General features: G+C 44.3%; 1 protein-coding gene across 1 annotated transcript; it reads left to right on the top strand.

Moving 5' to 3' along the window:
• The first annotated feature begins 15,842 nt into the window (after nucleotides 1-15,842).
• On the top strand, nucleotides 15,843-21,923 carry LOC136535305 (ABC transporter E family member 2). Its single transcript, XM_066527602.1, has 12 exons — nucleotides 15,843-16,093; nucleotides 16,771-16,856; nucleotides 16,942-17,039; nucleotides 17,174-17,291; nucleotides 17,441-17,530; nucleotides 17,962-18,266; nucleotides 18,345-18,540; nucleotides 18,642-18,824; nucleotides 19,402-19,671; nucleotides 20,635-20,880; nucleotides 21,349-21,481; nucleotides 21,554-21,923. Exons 1-11 carry the CDS (start codon nucleotides 15,991-15,993, stop codon nucleotides 21,466-21,468), a joined length of 1,815 nt encoding a protein of 604 aa, XP_066383699.1. The 5' UTR covers nucleotides 15,843-15,990; the 3' UTR covers nucleotides 21,469-21,481; nucleotides 21,554-21,923.
• Nucleotides 21,924-22,188: the final 265 nt, after the last annotated feature.

Below are 22,188 nucleotides of genomic sequence, written 5' to 3'. Positions count from 1 at the left end.
TAAGTGCATACATGATCAAGTTCAAGTGCATATAATAATTAACAAGTGCATATTATAGAAACATGAACTCAAACTGAGTCAGAATAATTTTATTAATCTTTTTAGAATAGATGTAGTATTTTATTTTAAAGATTTATTCAGATTTTTCTTTTGAGTAACAAAGATTTATTCGGCTGATGCAAAAACTATCAAATGATTGACTTTGCAGGTGGGGGTTAAACCGATAAGCTTGATGGGCTATGGCCCAGGTGGGCTTTCGTGTAGATGCTGCCGGTTTCCTGACATTTAGCACCATCTCATGAGGTGAAGAGAGACGAGGCTGAGCGCCGTCTATAAGAGAGGGCAGCTGGCCACCAGTAGAAAGAACACAGTTGCGTGGTGAACAACCTGTAATTGGGTTGTATGACCTGTGCAGTTGGCCAAATTCGGTTTAAACCGAATTTTCAATTCGGAATATTTCAAATTAAAAGTAGAAAAGTAGAAAACGGTCGGAAAAATGTCTAAACCGTTTTCTACTTTTACATTTGAAATACGAAACATCTGAAATGCGAAAGCGAAAACGGTAAAGTCGGACAAGAAAATGCGGATTCGATCGGATTAAATATAAAAAAACGATGCGGTTCGGTTCGGGATATTTTCGTTCCGTTTTCATCCTTACTCTGGACAAAGTTATCATTAGCTGCTATTGCCTGTAAGTAATAATTCTTTTGATCTATTATTAAACTCATCATATGTGTGTATATGCATATAAATTATCATAACAAGTACTATATATATGCAAATTTACAATGACAGAGCTCAGAAAGGAAGGTTGCAATGAAATTAGTTTTGTTGATCCCCATATAGTATTCAAAGACCTAGTTACTCCAAAGACTAATTGGAAGTCTGAGTCAGAGAGTAACCTCATGAACTTCTTAGTGAACCAACGCCACAAGAAGGATATACTCTTTCCCTACAACTTCAAGTGAGTGTTAATAAGGTCGATCATCCTTAATGGCACATATGTTGATTCTAGTTAATTAATGAGTGTTATGCGTTATATCCTATAAACACATGCAACAATCACTGGATATTGATGGACATCGATCTGGTGAAAAGTCACTTGATAATCTATGACTCGATGAGAAAACCACAACAAGACTACCAAGATATGATAGATATTATCCAGAGGTAATTTCGGTATCTCTAGCAACTATATATACACACAAACATGATGATTAACTATATCTGATGACATGGCAAATTTTTTATTGGGCAGTGTTTAGAAAACTTTATTAAGAAGCAACATATGGGAAAATGCAAAGCGCCACTGAATGTAATTCCTTTGAAAATAAGTCCCCTAAATCGCATCATCTTTATTAATTAAACATATAGCTTTCACCGGATCACCAGATTGGATGACAAATATTTTTCTCGTAAAGTGGTGTCTGAGGCAGGAACAGGGGAACAACTACTGTGGTTGCTATGTTTATAAGTTTATCAAGGTAGTCTCCCAAAAAACTCCTATAGAGAGACTAAAAGTACGTTAAAAATACACTATATATTTATTTAATTATTATTATTGATTGTGTTACTATGTCTTTATATATATATATATATATTAATTTATTTTCCTTTAATTCAAACCTGTAGACTCGATGGTTGAAGAAAAAGGTCATACGGCAAGACCAAATCAAAGCAATTCAAGAGTCTATAGCTGGATTTTTTAATGAGTAGGTCATCGATTCCAAGGGCGAGTTCTACTTCGACCCAATACTGCCATGGAAGCCAAGCTAGAGGATAAGAGAAAACTTGTTATATCATAACAACTATAATGCAATCTTTTTGTAATATATGCACATGAAATAATATAATGTAAAATACACATATGCATGCATGCATGTAAATATATATATGATGCATGCATGTGTATATATATATATATATATTTTCTATGCTTGTATTGTGTGATTTAATATGTTCATTGTGCTTGAACCGAAACATACTATACGCGCGTATAAATGTATAATTAGCAGCGTACAATACGACTTCGAAAACCTATTTTGAAAAGAAAACAAAAAAAATGAAAAGAAAAGAAAAAAACCTTTAGTCCCGGTTCGTATTACCAACCAGGACTAAAGGTGCCAGCCATCATGGCATGTCAGGAGGCGCCTTTAGTCCCGGTTGGTGTTACCCACCGGGACTAAATGTCCTTCTTTAGTCCCGGTTCCTGACCCGGGACTAAAAGACCCCTTTAGTCCCGGATGCTTGCTCCTGGACAGAGAACCAGGACTAGAGAGGGTTCTTCACCGGAAATAAAGCTTTGTTCTCTGCCCATGAAAGCTGCTAAACTCAGGTAGGAGGCGGGAGCTAGTGAGATCTGTGCTAAGTGCTATTCCGATCTACCTGCTGGCATCACTCAAGGCCCCAAAACAATTACTAGAGGACCTGGACAAAGCCCGACGACGCTTCCTTTGGGCTAGGGACAGCGAGATCTCTGGAGGCAAGTGCAAAGTTGGAAGGCCTTTCGTCATTAGGCCGATAAAATTTGGGGGATTAGGCATCCTTGATTTGGAGAGATTTAGCAGAGCACTACGCCTGCACAGGCTTTGGTTTGCTTGGAATAACCCAGATCGTCTCCATGGAATGGAATGACACTGCCAGTTGACTCGGTGGACATCGCACTATTTTCTGCAGCCACGAAAGTAACAGTACGAAATGGTTGCAAGGCGTCCTTCTGGGACTCGAGCTGTCTCCATGGCAAGACCCCAGCCGCCATATTCCCCTGCCTGTTAAGACATAGCAAGAGGGGAAAAAAGAACAGTCAAAACCGCCATCACTAGACATAACTGGATTAGGGACATCGCCTACAATCTGAACCATGATCTGCTTAATGAATTTTTCAGCCTTTGGGATGCAATACAATCGGCTCAACTCGACTTGGAAGATGCACGAGATGATGAGATAACATGGACACTAGAAGGATCGGGACAGTACTCGGCCAGCTCAGCCTATAACATTCAATTTGGTAGACAAATTCCCTCAAACTTCCCGAGCCTACTTTGGACAGGATGGGTACCTCTGCGATGCAAAATCTTCTTGTGGCTGCTAATTCATAACGGACCCTGCAGTCTGACGGCGGTTCGTCTGCAACTACGCGGTTGGAAGAATAACTATTTCTGTGCACTATGTGAGAGGAATCTAGAGACAGTTGAGCATCTCTTCTTTGAATATCCTTTCTCACGGAAAGTTTACTGTGGCGATTTGGAGCAGGTGTCCAAATTTGAACCCATCAAAATGGACGACTGGAAACTGACAGAAGATTGTTTCTACAGCATGATCGGCATGGGCACCAAAATGGCTCACACAATATCAATCCTAACCCTCCGGATTATCTCAAAGCAAAGTAATGTTGGGGTGTTCAGAGATTGCAGGAGACCAACTCGGGCACTTCTTACAGAAATTAAAGATACATATGCCTAAACACAGGCACCTATTAGTGAGTAATTAGCTTCTTTTCTGCCTACACAGTTGTCGGGGACCAATAGTAGGGTATCCCAGAAGGTGGAACCGATAATCACCGAACGTGAAAAACTTCTGGACGCATAAGGGCGCCATGACATCCCTTGTTCGAGTGACATGGAGTTCGGCTTCCGCCTCGCCCGACACCTTTGGGACGGGCTCGGTCTCGCCCGAGGGCCGAGGGATAAACTCCGTCTCGCCCGATGCCTTGAGGGCAGGGCTCGGTCTCGCCCGAGGGCTGAGGGATGAATTCCGTCTCGCCCGATCCCGGAGGGGCAGGGTCAACCTCACCCGACGCCTTTGTGGGATAACCCTGCCTCGCCCAAAGGCTCAAGGCTAATCTCCGTCTCGCCCGACGCCTATAGGGCGGGCTCGGTCTCGCCCGAAGGCTAAGGGATGGATTCCGCCTCACCCGATCCCGGAGGGATAGGTTTAGTCTCGCCCAAAAGATAGGGATTGGTCTCTGTCTCACCCGACGGCCCAGAACGAGCCTCACCCTGATCGATATCTATCCCTCATAAAGATGAGTACAGGACGAGACAAGACATTCGGGTCAACCATGACTCCAACGACCATACCCTGCGCCCTGGTAGGAAAAAGACTGCCAGGGAACAACAGGACTGATGCTTTAGACCCTTTCGGGCGCCGCAGAGCCCAAAAGGTATTACAGGTGCGTGCACCTCACCCTGTAGAGTTGTAGGCGCCGCCTTCAGCTCTGGGACACGGAACCCAACGAAGACATACGACAACCGCTATGCTCCAAGAACGGATTTGCTATCTCCACGAACGACGGATATTCCGTCACCATGCTATGGACCCGAGGGAGCGGCGCCCTCTTCCCGACCCCTCAGGTCCTCCCAGTCAGAAGGCCTTGGCCACGGCGCTACATCGGACCCCGACCCCGAATCCTCCCAACAAGGAATCATGGGAACAAGAAGGCGTGCGGAGCAAGGCTGGGGGGAGGCTCATAAGTCAAAACCACTGTAGTACAGCCCATACCCTGCGCAGGGCAGTATACTGTGACTAACCTGACATCCTATAGAGACATCGACAACATGGTAAGCACTTATCTTCCTTCGCACTCATCAGAATTGAGGACCTGGCCAGGTAGACATGAGTCACAAGACTAAGTAGAATACACATCCTAGAACCCTCACCCTTGTAAAGCCAGCCCCTTCATCTATAAAAGGGGATGCACTTCCTCCATCAAGGGGACGGGAAAAAAGAGGACCGAACAATAGAACGCACTCATACACACACTCAAGCAGCTACGAAGCTCTTGACCACCTTTCAATCTTTCCATCAGAGACTTGGGACTAGTCCCTCTCTCGGCAGTTTGTATCCCTTACTATAGACCGTTCACGGTGCTAATAACACAAGCAGCAACAAACTGGACGTAGGGACGTTCTGCCCAAACCAGTATAAATCCTATGTCCATTAGCGCACTATCCGAGCCCAACGCGCATTACTATAAATTTACTTGACGGTGCTTGTACGAAACACCAACACTATGTAACACAGTAGGATGCATTAGATCGAACCCATCTTCAAGTAATGGCTGCACATTCAAGTAATGTGACTTTCTGCTCAAAGCATCTGCCACTACATTAGCTTTTCTAGGATGATATTGCACATTCAAGTTGTAATCCTTGATCAATTCCAACCATCTGCGATGTCTCATGTTTAACTCTGGTTGGGTAAAGATATACTTAAGACTCTTGTGATCTGTGAAAATGTTGCACACATTACTAAGTAGATAATGTCTCCAAATTTTTAGGGCATGCACAACTGCAGCAAGTTCAAGATCATGTGTTGGATAGTTGACCTCGTGCTTTCTCAATTGACGTGATGCATAAGCAATGACTCTCCTTTCTTGCATAAGAACACATCCCAATCCAGTCTTTGATGCGTCGCAAAACACATCAAAGGGTTTCTCGATATCTGGTTATGCTAGAACAGGAGCAGTGGTCAACAGTTTCCGCAAAGTGTGGAAAGCTGCTTCACACTCCTCTATCTACACAAACTTGTGATCCTTCTGTAGGAGACTCATCATCGGTTTGGCAATTTTCAAAAAATCTGGTATAAAGCGACGGTAATAACCCGCTAGTCCTAAGAAACTTCTAATCTCAGGAACTGTGGTCGGTGCTTTCCAATTCATAACTTCTTGCACCTTACTTGGATCGACTGAAACTCCATTCTCTGCTAACTAGCTCTCATTCCAAGAGTACACCGGCTCTTGACCCTCTGGGTACCCCACATCATGGAGCACTCTCCAAAGCAAAGTCAGCATGCCAAACTCGCTCAAGAAGGTGTCCGTGGTGCGGTGCTCCCTCAGGGCCAACGGACGTCGAGGTGCTCTTCCTCCGGTGGACTTACGGGCGGTCTGCTTCGTGCGGGCCATCTATAGCAAAAGTTCTTTTATTACCTCGGGGAAACATATTTTTGGTGATACAACTTTTATCAAAAGGAGACAATCAATTTATAAGGGGAGGAATGCATGACATGAAGGAAATGCACAAGTAACATGATGTATGTACGTGTCGTACGTTCTCTCAAACTTAGGAAATAAATACTTTCTAACGACTAATTCGGTGGCATACAAACGATCTCTCAAATACGTAGCTAATATGTTCTACACAATAGCGTTGTTATGTACCTACAGAAGATTCATTTCAGCCTAATTCCCAATAAATGCATAAAAGCAGTAAATTTTATCTACACGCTCTACACGAATCCCTAGATACGTGTACAACGGTAGTAACTACCCGAACCATCATCCTATTGATGGCATCGCCTCAACAGATAGAAGACCCATACATGAGATGCCTTTATAAAACATGCGTAGAACATGTAATTACTCCAGCATCTTATAAGCATTCACCCTAGATCGGCGGTGTATCCGATCATGCTCTCACAACTCACACTTACCGAGGCGTAGAGGCAAATAATCCATACATTACCACTCAAACAAGTGGCACTCATACAATAGCATGCCGTATGAGCAACGAAAGAGAAATATGATGCAAGAACCCTAGTCAGTACTTAATTAAGCCACCTAGAGTCCTTAACTAGGCATAGAGGATATGACCACTGGTACACTTTATAGTTTAGAAATCATGTTTTTCAAATGCATTTTTGTTTTAAATACACTTGTGAACAGTAACATGCTAAACCATGCTCTGATACCAGCTATAACAGAACCGACCAGTTATACGAAATTAAGTAAGAAAATCATCCGCCAGAGCAAACGATTTAGCAAACTTAAGCCCGTATAACCCGGTAGTCCGTAAAATCATGAAGGATTTCAAACCAACTTCCATTCCAGCCAAGATTGTAATAAGTTTAGCGGTCACCATCACATATTACATAAAAGTTCGCAATCTCAAATACATCAAAGTTTCAACATAGTTATTACAAAACCAGTTCGAATAAAAGTAGCGGAAGTCATTTGTTCAAACCACACACACACACTCACGTAGAGTTCAAATATAGTGCCAGCGAATGATCATCTCCAACAAAAGCATCAGACGAGATGTAAGGAATGACCATGCCCATGGTCCTAAGCATCACCCATCATAGGATACAGGCAGTTGATATAGTAGCCGTAATACATTTTCCCATCTGCAACAAGTGGGAATAAAACCCTGAGTACGAGAAGGTACTCAGCTAGACTTACCCGACATAACCGAAAATAAGTGACATCAAGGATTATGAAGGGCTTTATAGTAGGGTAGCTGACTCATTTGCAAAAGAAGCATTTTTAGCATTTCAAGAACCTTTCTAAAAGCATTATTGCCAAGTTAATTATTATTAACCTGTCGACTAGATTTGCACCTATACTAGAGTAAACATGTGATTAAGCAGATAATGATAACCAATGATCATTAAACAACTTCCATACTGTCATATTCATTATAACTATCCAAGTGTTCCATAAACATTTACTACGATGAAGTAACTCAAGTCAAGTGCTCACTATCCAGGAGCGATGGCGATTCGAATCGATTCCTAACCAGCTGGTGATTTATTCCTTACACAAACCTCACTCACCCACTAAAGTGAGATATTGATCACCGAGTCAACTTTCCAGGTATCTCGAGTTTGCCAGGAACCACATGTACCCGGGGGCTGACCGACTGCACTTTGGTCTTATCATCCCGCCCCCGTGTCCTACCATACCTGCTCCGGCATAGTGCGTTGCGGGCAATCTACTCGGCCCAAAAAATCTCCCAGCTTCGTGGTCGGAAGGTACTTTATTCGGCTAGCTAAATGTAAGGCATGCGTTCAACATAACTCGAGGCCCAACAACGGTCGGTCCTTAATCGACACAGACAGAAACACTACAGTCCAAAACTCTGCAAGTCTCCGTCCGGTCTTAACTTCATTTAACACTTAGTTATACCATGACTTCATAGTCATCCAAGCAGATCCAGGTAACCACCTATAGCTCACAGGTGACAGGGAATCACCTGATTTCTACCGGTCTAAGCCAGCTAAGCATTGACTCGACTGCGGATACCCGGGTAACAAGGATATAGTATAACAAAGGTAGACAAGGTATAATGCAGCAATGGTTGCAAACAACTCCTGAACGTAAGGCATCAATTAAAGTAAAGCATTTAATTAAATCATTGCAAACTGGGAGAAAAATGCTCCGGGGCTTGCCTCTCTCGAAGGAGCTCGGACGGTGATCTGGGCACTCCGGAAGTTCCTCAACGTCCTCCTTGTCGGCTTCTGGCACCTCCTGTGGCTGCACCTTGAACTGCTCCTCGGGCTCCTCGAGTATGATGACTGGGCTCTTAGTTTGCGATCCTGTATGATGCAATGTGCGTAAGTGCTTATGCAATCGGTGCATCGGATGAGATGAATACAAGGGATATGTTTAAATGCAAGGTAGTCAACATCATCCAAGAAAATATACTACAAGCACATGTTATCTACTGCATTCTCTTCTACTACTAATATGTTAAGTCAACATATCTTATGAAATGTTTCAAGGATACACCAAAGCTTTGCTAATTTCTTAAACACATAAAGCAATGCTTAATTAAACCCTAATTAATAATAGGTTTGAATAGCAACTTCTATTTTTCTTACTTAGAAAATCTTAGAAATTACCATAGCACATTACTACCCTAAGTAGTCTATTATCAGATTTTCATGGTATTTGAATGAGTGGATTAGCCTACACAAAAATCACAAGCTATGGCAGGATTATGAACATAAAAATACTTTGAACTGTGAAAAGTGTCAAACAACAGAGTTAGTATTTTTTCTATGTTCTTCATAGCATACAATGACTATACAAAATTTATCACATGCATGTTTTATACAAAGTTTGCTCTCTAGCTAAATTAACAAAATTCAGCTATTAAAGGTACTTGAACTACACCTCAAAATTTTCCCACAACACATGCATGAAACATATTTTTCCTAGGAAATACATGACATAAGAAGATTAACAAACTTGGAATCATATTTTTCTGAAGCCTATAGATTTTTCTACATATTTTTCAAGTTATCAGCAATATACATGATTAAATAAAATTCTACAGAAAAGTATTTCAAAAATGACATGCAATAATTTTTCCTAGTAGATCTAATGATAAGGAACCTAGAAAAATTTATTTCAATAGATTTGGAGCAACTTTGAGTATCCAAACATTTTGCAAACCATTTCTATTTTCAAATAATAAAGAATAAATTGAAAACAATTCCTTCAATCGCTACTGGGCCGGCCCGAACGGATTAGGCGGCCCACTGCCACTTTTGGCTTGCGCGGCCTGAGCGCAAGGGAGGGGAGACAGCCCGGCAGGCGTCGGCCCACGGCCTGGCTCGGCCTGGCTAGGCTGAGGACAGAGGCCATGACGGCAGCTTGCGCTGGCGCGGCGGCGCGGCTCGGCCACGAGGCCGGCAGCCATCTCCGGCCATAGCAGGGCGAGCTAGCAGGCGCATGTGATGCGCGAGATGATGGCGAATGCGGTAGGGTAGCTAGGTGGGGCTGGAGAAGAGAAGGAAGAGGCCTTCCATGGCGGCCGAGCACGGCGGCGCCATGGCCGGCGTGGCGAGGCTTGAGATGGCTCTACCTGAGCTCCGCAGGCGGCGCAAATGCAAGCACAACTTGAAGGAGGGCAAGGCGGAGCTACGGGCGTGTGCTTGCTGGTCGAGGTGGAAGAGCCGCGGCGGATTTCGCCGGCGGGTGCGTGGCGTGGCGAGAGGCAGAGCTGCGGGCGCGCGGTGCTTGCAGAGAGGCGAGGTAGCGCGAAAGTGAGCCAGCGAGCGCACCGGCATCAGTAGGTGTAGGCGGGCATGTGGGCGCGGGCGTAGGCCGGCTGCGATGCGCGGCGGCATCGACGGCGCATGGCCGCCATGCGGCGGGCGAGCTCTGCCACGGTCGGGACGCGCGGCGCGACGCGTCAGCAGGCAGGCGTGCGGAGACAGGCCAGACGCGGTGCGGTGCTAGGGCTGGGCTGAGCGAGGCGAGGCGCGCGCGGGAGGCTAGCTGGGCCGACTTCGGTCGTGGGCCAGAAGTGAGGCGGCTGGCCCGCGAAGGAGGGAAAAGCCTTTTTCATTTGTATTTTCAAGGAATTTTTACATGCCATCTTTCAAATATTATTTTGAGCAAGAAAATGACATCTTTTAAAAATGTACCAAAAATGAAAGTTGGCTAGAATTTAATTCCCTACAACTTTACTTTTATGACCAAAGCCAAATTCTTCTAGATTTTGAATTGTAAGATCAAAGTCCACGTTTAACTCAAAACCCTAATTTTTGGGAATTTATTTTTGAAGCCAAATTTTGAATTAATTTGAATACAAACCTTGCTCCAAAAATTGAACTAAACATTGCTAGATGATTTACAATAGTAGCCAAACATGTTTTACTAACCTAGCAAGCAAAATCAGGGCAAAACGAGTCTAACAAAGGTATGCAACATTCAGGTTTCACAACATGTTTCAAATGTTTTGAAGCAATGTTTCAATTGTTATTTACATGATTAGGCATGTGTGATTAGAATGCTTGATGATGCATGATATGCATGATTTGCAGTGACTAAATGCAGGCATAACACCGGGGTGTTACAGTCCCCACGTAAGATTTGGTCGTCCCCGCCGCCGGTCCTCCTTGCCGGGCGAGGTCCATCCCGCTAGACGACCTCCTCCTCGCCGGTCATGCTCCTCCCACCGGTCCTACTCCTCCCACTAGTCCTAGTCCTCCTCTGCTCCTCCCTTGCTCGTCCAAGCTCATCCCCAACTCGCGTGCCGCCGGTCCTGCTCGTCGTCGACTCGCCGTCGCCGTCCTGCTCATCCTTGACTAGAACCCCTCGCCGCTGGCCACCCCAAGTCCCCAAGGTGAGCTCCCTTCCCTCCCATGCTCCTCTCCCCTCCCATGCTGGCAGCTCCTCCCCTACTTATCTCCCCTGTATGACTGAATCTGCATGTGTTTGTTCAGTGAAGTCTTTTATTTACTAAATAAGTCTACTGAATATGAGACTACTACTGTTGTCATCATTAGTTGACTTTAGAGATGGGGAGGAAGATGAGATGGAAGGTACATGGATACCTTGGTCTATCATTGGAGAGGCAGTGGGAGCAGATGAATAGCTTGAGCTGCGTAGAAGTGCAAGAGTGAGGGAGCTCTATGAAGAAGAAGAATTTGAGTCTGAAGAAGAAGAGTATGACAGATGAGGATGTGTACTACAGTGAAGAAGAAATATGATCTGGACCATCTCCATCTAGTAGTGAAGCCTTTTGTGATGCCCTGGTCTTATGAACTGCAGCTGTGTTACTTTGTGTTTGTGTGTCTTCTTTTGTGATTTGTGAGACCTGAACTAAGAACTATGTGCTTGTGCTGTCCTTTATTTATAAATTGTGTTGTGCACTTGTATTACTGTCATATCCACTTGTATTGTAATTACCAGCTGCTGATATGGTGTGCTCATGGATGGGAGGCTACTAAAATCATCTAGATAAGTCACAACTTAGTGTTTTCTATTTTTTTATGAACAACTAGCTGTCTATTGACTAATTTACTAACTACTAGCTGTCAAAATGTGTTGCAGGAGCTAGGAACGTGCAAGAGTAAGCAAGCTAGGAATCATATATGTCTACTGGCCCTCTTTTTATACTTACTGTGACTCATATATAGTAGTTATATACATATATAGTTATATACATAATATATATATATATAATTTATGGCTATATTGCCAAAACGCCTAGGAAAACGCCTAGGAGCGCCTAGGACCGAGTACTCCTAACTAGGCGTTAGGCAATGGGTCAGCGTCTAGATTTCGTCTAGCGCCTAGCTGAACTTTACGCGCACCCCATCGGCACTGGGGTCTCCCGACCTCTCTCCTTCATCAAGGAGATGGAGAAGAAATATCTCTAGAGCTTGAAGTAGGGCTCGATCCCTAGATACCCCTCATACATCGCGATGAAGGTCGCGATGTGCTGGATCCCATTGGGGTTCAAGTGCTGCTAGCTCGATCTGATAATGGATGCAGCAGATCTTGGAAGAATGGGTGAGGAAGAACCATGAGTCCACACTCATGGAAGAGCGTGAAGGAGACGACGTAGCCGTTAGGTGGCTGCTGGCGCCTCCTCATAGCCATGCACAAGCCACTCTACTACATCGGTCCTCACACTGGAGAAGACCACGCTTGATGAGGCCCTCCATGCACACATAGGTAACATCAGAGTGATGCCACGAATCCATGGAGGATGGAGGTGGCTATGGAGAAGCAAAGGCGACTGTGGAGGAGCGGAGGCTATAGATCTAGGGCTCCAGCGATAGACTAGCAAGCACGGCAGATCTAAATGGTCGCTGGTAGAGAAATAGAGAAGGTAATGTTGTGGTTTTAGTGTGCAGAAACATGAAGGGAGAGGCCGATATTTATAATGTGGAGTGGGGCAAGAAGGCGAAACCATCCACCTAGATTCACGTGCCCACTGTGTCGTGTCACGTCATCTCCCTCCGAAGATCGGGCGCATGCAATCTCTGTCCGCGCCCTCAAAGGACATGTCAGATTATGGTTCACCTGGTCGATGGACCAAGAACCGTCGTAGGTAAGGAGGGATACAAAGCTGAAAATGCTCCTATGGCCCATTCAGGCCTAGGAGTTCGAAGGCCGGCCCATCGACTGGTTCACAGCCACTCCTAGGGCACCCTAAGAGCGAGGGGTGGAAAGGGAAGGGCCCACTAGCAGCCAGTACCCAGGTGCACGAGTCACCATGGCATCTCGGCCCTATGTTCGAGTCTTGGTTGGTTCCCAGTTCATGGCCTTTTCTCGAAGAAAGGCAACGAGCCCTTGGGACCGGTCAAACGGACCCGAGAACTATATGGATTGGCCACTAAAAATCTAGAGTCAGTCACTAGCTGACCCATGCCAGACCCCCGTGAATGGGGAGCCGGGCCCCACTCGGACTAGCCCATTAACAGCTCATCGAGCACCATGTTTCGTCTGTCGAGGAAAAATGTGGCATGGCTCAGCCCCTCTATTTTATCAAAAAACGCTTGAGGGATGATGATCATAAAGACGAGCCGACCCTCAACCGGACCTCTGCTACGCATGGGGGCTCGAGGAAAGTTAGACACGCAAGGAGACCGAACGCGCGGTCGCAGTACGATGACGGACCGATCGGATTTTAGGGGACTAGAATCAAGAAAAATCTTTCCAACCTCCTGAATCCTACTGGTTACATGCCCCCTAAGAAGACCAACAACGATAAAAGGGAACCACCATCCTATTAGGACACACCACGGGCTACAAAAAGAAGGCCAAGGCCCTTAGAGTCTTCCCATCTAGAAAAGTCCTCTAAAGGAGTATTCTACTCCTCTGTAGGCTCGGGGGCTACTGTCGGGTATCGATAGTAAGGATACGCAAAGCAAGGAACTTAACATCCCATACTAACTTCCTTGGATGGAGCAAGACGTATTAAAAGGCCTCGCTTGACCCCAAGACTACTGGGCCTCGCCCAAGGCCGTGAGGCTCTGTTTTGCCTAACCTCTTAGGCGCGAGCTCCGTCTCGTCCAACCCCAAGGACACGATTTCCGTCTCGTTCGACCTCAAGGATGTGGTTTCCATCTCGCCCGACCCCAAGGCCGTGGGGTCTCGCCTAAGGCCGTGGGGCTCCATCTCGCCTGACCCCTTGGGTGCGGGCTCCGTCTCGCCCGACCCAAGGATGTGGTTCCCATCTCGCCTGACCTCGAGGCCACGGGGGTCTCGCCTAAGGCCATAGGCTCCATCTCGCTCGATCCTTGGGTGCGGGCTCCGTCTCGCCTGACTCCTTGGGTGTGGGCTCCTTCTCGTCTGACGGGGACCCATACCACCGCCAACCACTTTAGGTCCAAGCGTATGGGCCTAGGTCAAAACTCTGACATCAGAGAGGAGACTGACATGCCTCGATGTAACCCATGGCCATGACGGGCCATACCTGAGGATTCACATCAAGAACAGTGTCGGACTGTGCCGGTGCTGTTCTGCCTAACCCTCATACGAACACTGACAGGCACGTCAGTTCACCACGATGTCCGCCAGGACGGAATGGAATGCCATGACTAGGTAGATGACGCCTGCGCATGGCGCTAGTGACGAATAGGGCCACAACATGGAGCCATCCCTATTGACATCTATAGGATCAGTGAGACCCGCATGAAGGAGAAGGACCCGGCTATCCTGGAAGCCTTTTTCCCTCTCGTTCTCCTCCTTTTCCTTCTCTGTAACCCACGCTTTTCCTTCGCCTATAAAAAGGGAAGCAGTGCGCTCCTATGAGGGGGCCGACTAAGAGATAAAAATACAAAAGCACGACATGAGCACACGGTTGAGTAGCAATCGAGCTCTCAACATCCGTTCACTCCCTCCACCAAAGACTTAGGATCCTTTTTCTCTCTCGCCTGTTTGTAACTCCTACTGTAAACCAAGTACCGGTAACACGAGCAGCAGCGAACTAGACGTAGGGATGTTCCACCCAAACCAGTATAAACACTTGTGTCCTCTGAGCACATCATCCGGACCAGACGCTCAAATACAAATTTGCTCATCTGTGGTAAAAAACATCGACAGTGGGGGACGACCGGGGATATTCTCGTGGTGGCGTGCGGAAGAAGGGTGCAAAGAGAGGTGCAACTCTGATGGCTTTGAGGAGGGTGCGAGTTCGGGAGCATAGAAATAGAGCTCAGATGACTTTAGTTTTCAAAATAGATTTTGAAAATATTTTTGAGCGAGTGATTTTAAGATTTGAATTTTTGGGATGTTACAAGAATAAAAGTGATTGGGACCTAAGAGAGGGCTTCAAACTTGAGAGGGGACTTAGACACGACGATCTATTGTCACCCTATCTGTTCCTTCTTTACGTGGAAGGCTTCACATCATTACTACAGAGGGCATAGCAAGAGGGGTGATCGCCTGAGTGAAAATTATGTCAGGCTGCACCGAGTATATCACACCTATTGTTTGCCAATGACTCACTGATTCTGATTCGTGTGAACGAGTGATGCTCAACAACTTCAAGACATCCTTGACTTGAATGAGAGATGTTCGGGGCAAACGATTAATAAGACAAAATCAACAGTCCTTTTCAACCGAAATACGAAGGTGCAAAATGGAAAAAGGAGGTGTGTGATCTTCAGGTCACATGGGAAACAATGAATGAGAAGCATTTGGGGCTCCCGGTGCACGTGTATAGATAGAAAGCTAGGGACGTTTGCTTATCTAAAAGACAAGATTTGGAAAAGGAATACAAGGGTGGAAGGAATTCTTAGCTGTGGGCCAGCAAAAAGATCATGATTAAAACAGTGGCACAATTAATCCCAAAGTTTGCAATGGGTTGTTTTGATCTAACAAAGTCCTTTTTGACCAGATTAGTAGCATGGTGTGTCGATTTTGGTGGAACGAACATGAAGGCAAGCACACAATTCATTGGCTTAGTAGGGACATGCATTCAACCTCACAACGTAGGCAAAACAAGGTTGGCGCCTCACAATCCCTATGTGGCAAAGTCCTGAAAGCTAAGTACTATGCCGACTCATCTGTTCTAGAGGCGAATCCAAAGTCTGGCATGTCATTTCTGGAGATGTGTGCTGCGAGGTTGAACTGATGAAGAAAGGAATTTGGAGAGCGATAGATGATAAGAATCTAAGAATAGGTCCCGAGGGAATTCCAATCCATTGTTATTTTTTAAAACTCCAATCCATTATTATACCAAGACAAAGAAAAGAAAAGGAAAGTAAACTAAAGAAAGGGAAATAGGAGTATTTGTCAAAAAAAAAAAAAAGGAAATAGGAGTAACCGAGTAGAGAGGAGAACCGGTTGAGGACACGAAACCGGGTCCCGAGCCTAGGGTTTGGTCTGCCCCTCTGCCGCGAGCACGTGTCCGCCACACTTCCAAAGGGATACACCCCCCGCCTCCCCACCGCCGCCGCCACGCTTTTGGCTCCATCGCCCACTCCTCTTCGGAGCCTCTTCTTTCGGCGGCGGCGCAAGAAGAGATGGCGGAGCGGCTGACCCGTATCGCCATCGTCAGCGAGGACAAGTGCAAGCCCAAGAAGTGCCGCCAGGAGTGCAAGAAGAGCTGCCCCGTCGTCAAGACCGGTAAAATCCCTTCGCCCCGTAGCTTCGGCGATTCGGACTTTAGGTTTAGATCTCGCTCCCGACCACCGCCTCTATGAGGAAGAGGGCCTCCTCTTCTCCGCCTCCTCCTCGGAGTCGCGATCGGTGACCGCCTGCCCCCGTTGCGCACCTTGTTCGGGTCGGGGGCGGCGGCGGCGTGACAGGACAGGGGTGGCGTTGCGGCGACGGCGACGGCGTGACAGGATAGGGTGGGCGGCGGCGACGGGACAGGGGCGGGGCGGCGGACGGGGCGGGGGTAGGGCAGGGGGCCTGGCTGTCCAGCAGACGCCTTTACCATCGGGAAACCTGTTCGTGCGTGGTGAATTCGATGTTAGAAAGTGCTTTTGTTGATTCGTTGGTCCCCTTGCAAGATCCGAGGAATCGGAACTGCTAGCAGCTGAAGCGTCGATTTTTCATCTGTAGAAATTTGGCTAATAACTCTTGTTTAGTGAATTATTATTAAATTGAACTCTCGCACATGTTGCTGGATGTATAGTTCGCACTGTAACATGTGAAGGTCCAGTGTCCAAATACGATACCATCCATTTTGCTGAAACAGATACAGTATATTGTTCTCTTCCCTCTGTTGATCTGCACGTCATCTAGTTTCTGGCTTAGCATGGATCGTTTGTATGACAATATTCTGTTTTACTGTTTAGGGAAGCTTTGCATTGAAGTGACTCCGGCGTCGAAACTCGCTTTCATTTCTGAGGAGCTGTGCATCGGTTGTGGTATCTGTGTAAAGGTAGGCTTCTAACTTCTCCAGCTAACTGTGTATGATGTGCCTATGTGATATAATGTGCTTCTCACTTCTGTAATCTCGGTTGCAGAAATGCCCATTTGATGCCATTGAAATCATCAACCTTCCAAAAGACTTGGAAAAGGATACCACTCACCGATATGGGCCTAATACCTTCAAGTTGCACAGGTACATACACTCTTCTCATTTTAGTGCTGGGGGTGTTTGTATAATTTTTTGCACTGTTGGTCATCTGTATGTTTCCTACTAATCTGACTTGAAGCTTGCCCCTTTGGGAGCGTTACTGATCTAGCCACCTGCAGGTTGCCTGTCCCGAGGCCTGGTCAGGTTTTGGGCCTTGTTGGAACAAACGGAATTGGGAAGTCGACAGCTCTTAAAGTGTTGGCTGGCAAGCTGAAACCTAACTTGGGGCGCTTCAAAGTATATTTCGATATCTGCTCCATACCTAATTTCATTTTCCTGTTTGTTGATTCTATACTAGTGTTTTTTTCTTTGAGGAAGGCTCTTCTCTTTCCTTTCATATATATAGACCTAAAAAAAGATGACATTTTACCTGTGCAATTATGCAGAACCCGCCCGATTGGCAGGAAATTCTTACATACTTCCGTGGGTCTGAACTTCAGAACTACTTCACACGCATATTGGAAGATAACCTGAAGGTCCTATTTTGCCACTTTAGTTTATCTGTTTGTATTTCATGCAGTGTGTGTTAGTATGTAGTCTGTAACTGTTACAACTTGATTATTGCTATGCGCTGGCTATTTTCATATGCTCCCTTTGGTCTTGCCTGTTTTCAATCCCTACAACATGTTCAATGATGTGCATTTTTTAACAATGTCTGTATTACATCTAAAGTTGCAAGCAATGGATGATTACAGCACTATAAAGATAACAATGGTTGTCACTCAACTTTTGTAGTTTGCTTTATAAATTTAAACAGTCATCACATTTGTTCCTTAATTGTTGCTATACCTTTGTTTATAACATACCAAGAACCTGATAGCAGGACATAGGGAAGTTTCATGTGAGTTTTTGTTTTTTAAATGTTCAATTGTTCTGATTCCTTTGGATTGTCTCTTTATTTCCTCAGGCAATCATCAAACCTCAGTATGTTGACCACATCCCAAAAGCTGTTCAAGGGAATGTAGGACAAGTACTTGAACAGAAGGATGAGAGGGATATGAAAGCTGAACTGTGTGTTGACCTTGAATTAAACCAAGTTATTGACCGAAATGTAGGAGATCTTTCTGGTGGTGAGCTCCAGAGATTTGCAATAGCAGTTGTTGCTGTGCAAAATGCAGAAATCTACATGTTCGATGAACCATCAAGTTACCTTGATGTGAAGCAGAGGCTGAAAGCCGCACAAGTCATTAGGTCCTTGCTTAGGCCCAACAGGTAAGACATTTGCTATCATGATTTTTCAATAGTTTTTTTCAATGAAATTCGTTGTCAACATCAGCCTGTTTGTTTCAGCTATGTCATCGTTGTGGAACATGACCTGAGTGTCTTGGATTACTTGTCCGACTTCATTTGCTGTTTATATGGCAAGCCAGGTGCTTATGGTGTGGTTACCTTGCCATTCTCGGTCCGAGAGGGTATCAATATTTTCTTGGCTGGATTTGTTCCAACAGAAAATCTTCGGTTCCGAGACGAATCTCTTACCTTTAAGGTAACATATCCACATGCTACTTGAAATCCTTATTCTGTGATGGAACTTGAGCTCCTTATCCTATCTTGGAAGTTCGCCTTACATTAGTGTTGTACTTTAAGATTGCAGAGACTCAAGAAAGTGCTGAGGAGATTGAGTCATATCAGCGGTATAAGTACCCTACTATGAGCAAAACACAGGGAAATTTCAAGCTTACTGTTGTTGAGGGTGAATTTACTGATTCCCAGATTGTTGTTATGCTTGGTGAAAACGGGACAGGGAAAACTACATTCATTAGAATGCTGGTAATGCCATCCCTCCTGGCCGCCGTCTTTATATAACTTTTTTTAAGCTCAAAGTCATTCCGAGACCCCCTCCCCTCTGGTATGGTTGGGATTTTAAGTCCTGGGAACGTCTTGTGTTGTCTTATCTGCAATATCAGAAGTTGTTTCAACCTCCTGTACTCGTTCAGAAGATCAATCTTGTTATTTGGCAGGCATATATCACTGACTTTGTACTGTTTAGTTGCTTTATAGTAGCGAGATGCGGTTACCGCTGTGCTTGACTGCTGGCTGCCACATGAACACGTCATTGTTCTTTTTGCTATTTGTGAATTTGTTGGTGCTGCAAAATCTTATGTGATTGCATTTTGGTCTGCAGTGTTATTTTTGTGTTGGCCTTAGTTTAATATTTGCTTGCTATACAAGAGTGCAAAAATCTTATTCAGGTTGATCATGTTGAGGGGCAAAAGACTTTATTTTCTCTGATTGTATTGTGCTAGTCAAGACTTCACTCCTGCATTCCTTTGATTGCTAGAAAAAAATGCACAAGGTCTGTGCTACTTTTGTCGTCTTACGTTCCTTATTTGTTATGTCTGGACAGGCTGGGTTGTTGAAGCCAGACACAGTGGAAGGAACTGATATTGAAATTCCTGAATTCAATGTGTCTTACAAGCCCCAAAAGATTAGCCCGAAATTCCAGAATACCGTGAGGCATTTGCTGCATCAGAAAATTCGGGATTCCTATATGCACCCTCAGTTTGTGTCTGATGTAATGAAACCACTGCAAATTGAACAACTCATGGACCAGGAGGTTGTTAATTTATCAGGTGGAGAGCTCCAAAGAGTTGCCATATGCCTCTGCCTTGGAAAGGTAATATTGTTGTTCTGTTTAATACATTGCTTTGTCTACTTGATGCTTTCCTTGATTGGCCTAATATAATGTTACAGGAATAAAATAGATGTGTTCTAGTAGTTTCACAACTTTGCATCTAGGATATATTCCTTGCATTTCAACTACACAAATGTTTTCCTACTCCTTTTTTATTATTTGTACCTGATTGAAAGTTGAAGTCGTTTAGGACATTGATTACCTACAAGATATCAATTTTAGATGAAATTTGTTATATATTATGAAATGAGAGTATTTTCTTAATGATTCTAGTAAACATTAATCTTATGTTTTTAAAATACGTATTTTGTTACATCTTTATCATCAAAGCTCAAGATGTTTGACTGATACAAATCCTAAATGACTTGTACTTTGATCCGAGGGAGTCATTATTGATTTTCCTGATACAGAAGTATGTGGGGTCACATGTGACGCAACTACTTGCCTGAGTGTCATTTACAACATAGCGGGTCTGGAATCAGCCTTCTTTCTTTTTTTATCCATGTCTCAATGTCTGTTTCTACAAAACCAATCGTATATTGTTTTTTGAGTGGTCCAATTCAATAGACGGTGCATTTTTTTAACCTTCTATAATTGTATAGATGTACTCATTTTGTGTATCGATGTACTTTGACTCGAGCATGCATATTGACCCCTGTCCATGCATGGCAAATAGAGAGTGTTGAGTGTGTTGCAAGTTGTGATGATGCAGAGCTTGGTTGGCTGACAGTATATTATAGTTCATATATATCAAGCATAATACCTTTTATTTCTGCTACTTTTCATTTTTGCGCCTCTTGAATACTATGGTATCCAGTTAATGATGATGCGTGAAGCCATATATACCTAATTTTTTAATGGCGCTGAGCCTGTACATACCACTAGCCCTATATTATTTGGATTGATTGTCAGCTTCTGCATACTTACATCGCGGTGTATGTTCAGCCTGCAGATATCTATCTGATTGATGAACCAAGTGCGTATCTTGATTCGGAGCAGCGTATTGTTGCCTCAAAGGTTATCAAGAGATTCATTCTTCACGCGAAGAAAACTGCATTTATTGTTGAGCATGATTTCATCATGGCAACATACTTGGCTGACAAGGTCATTGTTTATGAGGGGCGAGCTTCTATTGACTGTACTGCCAATGCACCACAGTCTTTAGTATCTGGGATGAATAAATTCTTATCGGTAAGTGCAAGATAACAAAATATGGACTGTTACCAAAAACATAGTATGCTCTTTGTTGGTCCAGTTGTACGCAGTTCTCATAGATTAATCTTCAGTCATTTTAAATAATACTATATTTGCACTTCAACTTTTATTGACCTGGAGTCTATAGATAATACCCCTTACATTGGTTCCTAGAGTATTAACCTAGAATTTCATGCTCTAGTTTTTGGGTAGCGTCTCTTTGGCACTTTCAAAAGAGACCCAACCAACTATAGGCTGTGTATAAACGTATAGGACTCTTAACAGATCAGGCTCTTCAAGACCTTACTAACACCTTGATGATTAACATTAATTTTCAGGAGTCGAGAACTCTATAGATTCGCACATAAAAACTCTTTTCTGTATCTGTGCATTTGCTTTGATTTCTTCATTATTGGTTTATCTATTTCCCTGCACTAACTTTTTCATTTGTCATGCATTTGGTAGCATCTTGACATTACTTTTAGAAGAGACCCGACCAACTATAGGCCACGTATAAACAAGTTGGACTCTACAAAGGACAGGGAACAGAAGTCAGCCGGGTCCTACTACTACCTCGATGACTAATGAGGAAGTACAGGTTGTCATATATCTGTGTATTTTTCGTGCACAGAACTACCTATATGTTTACTGACCTTTTTACCTTGTTCAGAATCTTCTTGGAGAGCTATATGGCGCATAATCGTTCCAGGGCAGTGCAAATGAGAAGCTACCTTGAAGCTACCACTACATCATGGCATGAGACTTGTTAAATAATTGGTTGCAGGAGTAGAGTGCACCGGTTACAACTTATAAAGCAGAGCATGCTGTGTTGATACTGAGTGTTTGTTGGCTTGACCTATATGAAGAGAAGGATCGGTGTTAAAATGGGTTTTGGGAGGGGAGAACCAGTTTCTGTTTTTAAGCAACACTGTACTGTCGATTTGCCCCTCGAGTATATTTGATCCTCAATTTTATAGATCACATTAAAGTTTTGAGCGACAATGTGAAATCTTATGATAAATTGCTGTGCTTATTGGTTATCTGATTGTACTTCATTCTTTGAAAACAAGTGTTTGAATGACCGAGTAAACTGATTGACGACAGTTTGTTCATTGTCTCATTTTTTTCAAACCACATTTTCTTTAGAGTTAAATGCATTAGTGGTCCATTAATTTTTATTCGTGTTTCACTTAGGTCCATCAACTATGAAAGTCTTTTTCTTTTTAATCTGACGTGGCTGTCCATGGTGGCGTTGATCTGTCTTTGGAGGAAGTCCACGGTCAGCACGGGCGGCGGTGCCGTGTC

The sequence above is a fragment of the Miscanthus floridulus genome, unplaced genomic scaffold (genome assembly GCF_019320115.1).
Source record: "Miscanthus floridulus cultivar M001 unplaced genomic scaffold, ASM1932011v1 os_2659_1_2, whole genome shotgun sequence".
Taxonomy (NCBI): Eukaryota; Viridiplantae; Streptophyta; class Magnoliopsida; order Poales; family Poaceae; genus Miscanthus; species Miscanthus floridulus.
Note: the sequence above shows the minus strand (reverse complement) of the source record. Positions and strands in the feature narration are given on the sequence as shown.

Excerpts from the sequence above, each read along its gene's own strand:
- LOC136535305 (XM_066527602.1), top strand. The coding sequence starts at position 15,991 with ATGGCGGAGCGGCTGACCCGTATCGCCATCGTCAGCGAGGACAAGTGC. Across the intron at positions 17,040-17,173 it reads AATACCTTCAAGTTGCACAG|GTTGCCTGTCCCGAGGCCTG; the intron begins GTACATACACTC and ends AGCCACCTGCAG. Across the intron at positions 18,267-18,344 it reads TCCTTGCTTAGGCCCAACAG|CTATGTCATCGTTGTGGAAC; the intron begins GTAAGACATTTG and ends TGTTTGTTTCAG.